This window comes from Tupaia chinensis, unplaced genomic scaffold (assembly GCF_000334495.1).
Source record: "Tupaia chinensis unplaced genomic scaffold, TupChi_1.0 Scaffold150243_1, whole genome shotgun sequence".
NCBI lineage: Eukaryota > Metazoa > Chordata > Mammalia > Scandentia > Tupaiidae > Tupaia > Tupaia belangeri.
This window is the reverse complement of record NW_006210084.1, coordinates 721,802-726,962: the sequence shown is the minus strand read 5'-3', so window position 1 is coordinate 726,962 and position 5,161 is coordinate 721,802. Positions and strand designations below refer to the sequence as shown.

The window sequence follows — 5,161 nt, the reverse complement described above, 5'->3', positions numbered from 1 at the left end:
GGAATATACACATCATCTTTATTGTGAACACTTCGGTCATTTTTAACGAATGGACTTCATTATTTCATTTGTTAGTTTTAAATGGGTAGGTTCCTTCCCTGTATTCTGACCTCACTTTTCTCTTAAAAGGCAATTTTTACAAGGCTTCACTGGAAAAGCCTCTACCCTCTAGTGGTTCTTACATTTTGTGGCAGGATTACAGTCAATAATTAAGAGACTGCTTGTGATCTTATCTATGATTTTATTTAACCATTATTTATAGTTTATTTGGGTGACTCAAGTGACTTAAATAATTGCACAAAATGCTAAACAGAAGATACTAAGTAGTGTGACAAATAGCACACTAATTGGAATCCTGATTGTTCTCTTGGCCTGTGTGAATGAAGGGGTGGTGATCCAGAGTCAGCACCTCATTTAGAAATGGCAGTGTGTCAATAGTGACAAAGGCCAGTCCTCACTAAGAAAGGTCAGATGTAGAAAATCCAAAGGCATAATCATGCTGACAGATAAGTGGTCTTAAACAGATTATAAAATGAAATCCTAAGTAACAAATTTAGCTCTGCTGCTTTAGAGAATAACTGTTGGACTGACAAAATCTTCTTTCAGTAGACTTTTTTTATACCTCGAGTTTGAAAAATAGCCAGTGGTACACAGACACTGATTAAGGCTCCCCATTGTTTCTTCTTTGCCCAAGGTTAATCCTTGTGTTAATCCCATAGGTTCCTGGCTTTATTTGTTGGAGAGGCTAGTCAGAAAATGTCTATGCTTTTTACAAATGATTATAAAGTGCTATTGGCACTCTATGCAAAAAACAACCCTAGGGCTTACACTTTTTTCTTGAATTGCTCTTGCTGAAAATATTTTTGTCAGAAATAAAACATGTAGCACTCTCATAGACTTGGTTTCCATACGAATGTGAAATCTTGATCACGCATATCATTTAAAAATGACACCATACTGAGGACAGAGAAAGATAGGATTTATGTATGGTAAAAAGGCAAGTGAATGAAGCTATAATTTTATTTCATTGCTCTTATTACATCCACAACTGTTTCCACCTAAATAGATCTTTAAAATAAGCATACACAAGTATTGACTATTATCTACAAATATTTATTGTAACACTTGAATAGAACTACAGGAAGCCCTTGGCACTGATATATAATATCGATTCACTGTTAGATTACAAAAATTTATACATAGCAAAATTTAATGCTCTTTACATAAAAAATATTAGACTACTTAAACAAAACTTTCAAAAATTCCTGGTAGTAGCTACCAGAATTAGAAAAGTAAAATTAGGCTTGAGACGCTGCCTCTTCTAGAACACTGGACTCTAACAGCACCTCCACTGCTGGAAAGAATATAAGTCTGTCATGCAACAGGAAAACAAAGCACTAAGCTATCTCAGAACAACTGTTCTACACAGAAGAGAGCTTCTCCCAATTAAAAAAAAATTCCAAATAGGCAGTTTTAGGCATTTACCAAGAAAAAAAAAAAGAATCCAAATGAAATATACTTGATGTTCAATTTTAATAGCATCTTGATAAGGTATGCTTCCTTTCATTTGAATACATTTCTGCACATGTATATGTGTTAAAATCCAGGAAACAGCCAAACCACAAGTTAACTCTTAACATGAATATACACAGTTAACCCTATAGTATGCAGCCCCTTTGAAAAGCACTGATGCACCCAACAGTTAATATGAATCATTTCAGAAAGAACAACACAAAGTTTACCATCACTAATACCCAGTACCTATAGTCACTTAATGTTCTGGAACACAATGATTTAGAAGGCAATTTCTTTTGAAAATGGCTTAAACTCAAGCAGTTTTCTTGCTGAACATCAAACTTTACTATTCCAGGAAAACTAAGATTTAGATAAGAAAAAGTGAAATAAATACCAACCCTAATTTAAGTATTCAAGTCTATAAAAGGAGGTTAGAGGTTTGTGGTCAGTTTGTAATTAGGTTTTATATAGTTGGTATGAAACTGTAAACTCACTATCCAGACCACTTAAAAATGGTTTAGAATGGTGGTCATTTTAAAAAGGTAACACTTCTTAAGAAAAATATTTATGGAACAAAATTCTGTAAAGGATTTTTGGATATCTGGTTAAAATATAAATTCTTACAAATTTAAACCAAATAGTCATTAAGGCAAAGCTGACATTTATTCCTCAAGAAGATTGGTAACTGGGTCTTTATTTTGTTAAAATTAAATCTATTATAAAAATTGACTCTAGAAAGCTTGTCAGTGAGATTCACTTTCTTCAGCAACAGGGCCAGTAGAATTGGTGTAGCTCATTTTTGCATTATTGAAAAATAAGATTTATGATTGGCTCAGGAAACTAATGGGTCCTGGAACTGGGTAGTAGAGGAAAGCTAATCTAAAAGAAAAGCAATTGTAAGAATCACATTATCTTTGAGCCCAAGTTTAATAAATGTCAGCTGTCAGAAATGGAACGTCCCACCAATTCCATTTTATTTCCTATATAGGTAACATTTCAGAACTGGTGGCATATGTGAACTTATGGTCACATCCCTTGGTGCCGGCATGTCACAGGTCCCTATGAAAGAGTATGGCGTACTTTAATCGCCCAGTGGTAGGGTTGAACATGCCACAAATTGTGAAAGCATGAACAATCATTTTGTCAAAGTGTTGCCTTTTAAAATGGCTAACATGAAACCTCCAATATTCTAAAGAAAAAGATTTACCCACTGGAAAGTTTTCCTAGAGATACATCCCAGCAGCTTGAGAGAGACAGTGAAGTGTTTGTACGTCTACATTAGTTTGGTGGGATACACATCTGTACTGCAGAGCAGCTGTCTGATGATTTGTCAGAGCTGTAAATTCGTCGGCCGAAACCTCTGGCAAACATTTATGTGTAAGAATTGAGTTGTTCTTTTGACCGAGACTGGATATCTTGCAGTTCCTGTTCTTCCTTTGCTTTGATATCCTGGTAAGCCTGCATTTTGCTCGCATCCTTTAAGTAAGCCCAGTTAGAAGACAGTATCATGAGGAAGTGGATCTGGAAAAGAAGGGTGAGCATGATGGCTAGTGAGCATGTGAGAAGGCAAAGCGAGCTGCTAGTCAGATTAGACGGACTTGACTCTAAAGGGGGCGAGGGTTATTCTGTATTAATACTTGCTCTGCTAGCAGAGCTATCGGAGACTGAAAGCATGCTCCACTAGTGTGCTTAATAGCAAAAGGCTGGAGAAAGGTTAGTACACAAACAACGAACTTGAGAAAAAAGGCCGTTATTGTTAAGAAAAAGCAAAAATGAAACTGTTTTTACCATTTTGAGAGTTGTTTTAAAGTTCAGAAACACGTTTTGTGTTTATTTTAAATAAGTAGTACAGAAATATTTTCCACCTGTGGATAAAAATCAATCCCCCCAAAGGCCTGAAAGTGTGAACAGTGTTTATATTTTGAGTAAATAATTAAAAAACTACATATTTTACATGGGAAAATGAAATGTCAGAACCCAAATTAAGAACTAGAAGCAAAGCATGCAGTCTCCGTGTTAACAAATTTTTAGTAGTTAAACTTCAGTTTTCACTTTATAACTGCCATCGTTTCATTTCACGAAATGTAAAAATCCTTATTCCTTACAGTTGCTGAGGCAAACACGTCTTTCCTGTTTAATTTCCTGCTAAGTAAATCTACAGCTCAAGTTCCTTCTATTTCATACTTCCTGCTCAACATATTCGAGACCTTCAGTTCCAGGCCCGTTTCTCTTCTTGTTAAATAAAATCGCATGTGCGGTTTGAGAAGTAGCTAGGAGGGAGACAGTTATGCTCACCAAAATACAACCGTTTAAGGTTACCAATTCTGTGGGCTCTAAAGGAATGATTGTTTTGTGGGAAACAAAAACAAAATGAGTGTGAACAGTGTTTATATTTTGAGTAAATAATTAAAAAACTACATATTTTACATGGGAAAATGAAATGTCAGAACCCAAATTAAGAACTAGAAGCAAAGCATGCAGTCTCCGTGTTAACAAATTTTTAGTAGTTAAACTTCAGTTTTCACTTTATAACTGCCATCGTTTCATTTCACGAAATGTAAAAATCCTTATTCCTTACAGTTGCTGAGGCAAACACGTCTTTCCTGTTTAATTTCCTGCTAAGTAAATCTACAGCTCAAGTTCCTTCTATTTCATACTTCCTGCTCAACATATTCGAGACCTTCAGTTCCAGGCCCGTTTCTCTTCTTGTTAAATAAAATCGCATGTGCGGTTTGAGAAGTAGCTAGGAGGGAGACAGTTATGCTCACCAAAATACAACCGTTTAAGGTTACCAATTCTGTGGGCTCTAAAGGAATGATTGTTTTGTGGGAAACAAAAACAAAATGAGAAAACCCACATATTAATCTGTTTTTTTTTTTCTTTCAGAGAAAACAAATAGGTGACCTTTCTCTTTCTTCAAATTTTCATCTGGCATATTTGAGGGGCGTTTGGTAGTTAACCATGTGATCAGAAAAAAATTCTTTTAAGTAAAATTTAAAACATATTTGCAAACTATTTTCCAGAAAAAGTCTGACAAAACAAAATCCACATTAAACAGTTCTCTTCCGTTTCATCTTCAGCACTTGTTTTCATTTTCATCACTCAAACTGGTTATCAAGCAAGCAAAAATAACGGAAAATGTGGGTATTCCAAAGTGTTAATACTTCATTTAGAGATACTGCTCAGAGTTTAAGTTCAAGAAAATTATCTTTCAAAGGATGCTCACCAATGTCAGTAAGTAACTGATTCCTTTCAAAATGTAGAAATAGCCAGATCTCATTATTTTGTAATTGATGTACAGTAAGTCATCTTATTAATCTGCCATGCAAAATGAGTTTACTAAAGCTATTTACAAATTACTGTAACAAAACTGCAGAAACCTAGACTGCTTTAGTCTGGAGGGTCAGTGATATTTCACGCTACAGAGTATATAGCTCTCTAAAGCTCCTTATCGGCCTTATGCAATTTAGAATTTAGTGCAGCAATCTTCCCGACTCTTAAACTTCAAAACCGCATAGTTATATGTGGTAGCCATCATGTAGATCAGCTGGTGGAAGAGAACAAAACAGGACAGTAAGATACAGGCAGTGCAGTGAGGCCCGAGCCACCACACTTCTACACTTGGGCGGGGTGGGGGCCAGCTCAC

At 35.5% G+C, this 5,161-nt stretch overlaps 1 protein-coding gene across 4 annotated transcripts in view; it reads right to left on the bottom strand.

Moving 5' to 3' along the window:
* Window positions 1-845: 845 nt before the first annotated feature.
* GPM6B (glycoprotein M6B) overlaps window positions 846-5,161 on the bottom strand; it is a 44,165-nt gene continuing 39,849 nt past the window's right edge. For 2 of the 4 annotated variants that reach the window (XM_006171999.3, XM_006172001.2), the window contains 2 exons: window positions 4,742-5,062; window positions 2,961-3,036 (listed from right to left, as the gene is read on the bottom strand). In XM_006171999.3, the coding sequence (XP_006172061.1) occupies window positions 4,982-5,062 (81 nt within the window). In that variant the 3' untranslated portion in view covers window positions 2,961-3,036; window positions 4,742-4,981. Of the gene's footprint in view, window positions 3,037-4,741; window positions 5,063-5,161 lie in introns of all 4 variants that reach the window. The other 2 variants (XM_006171998.3, XM_006172000.3) reach the window with 2 other exon arrangements.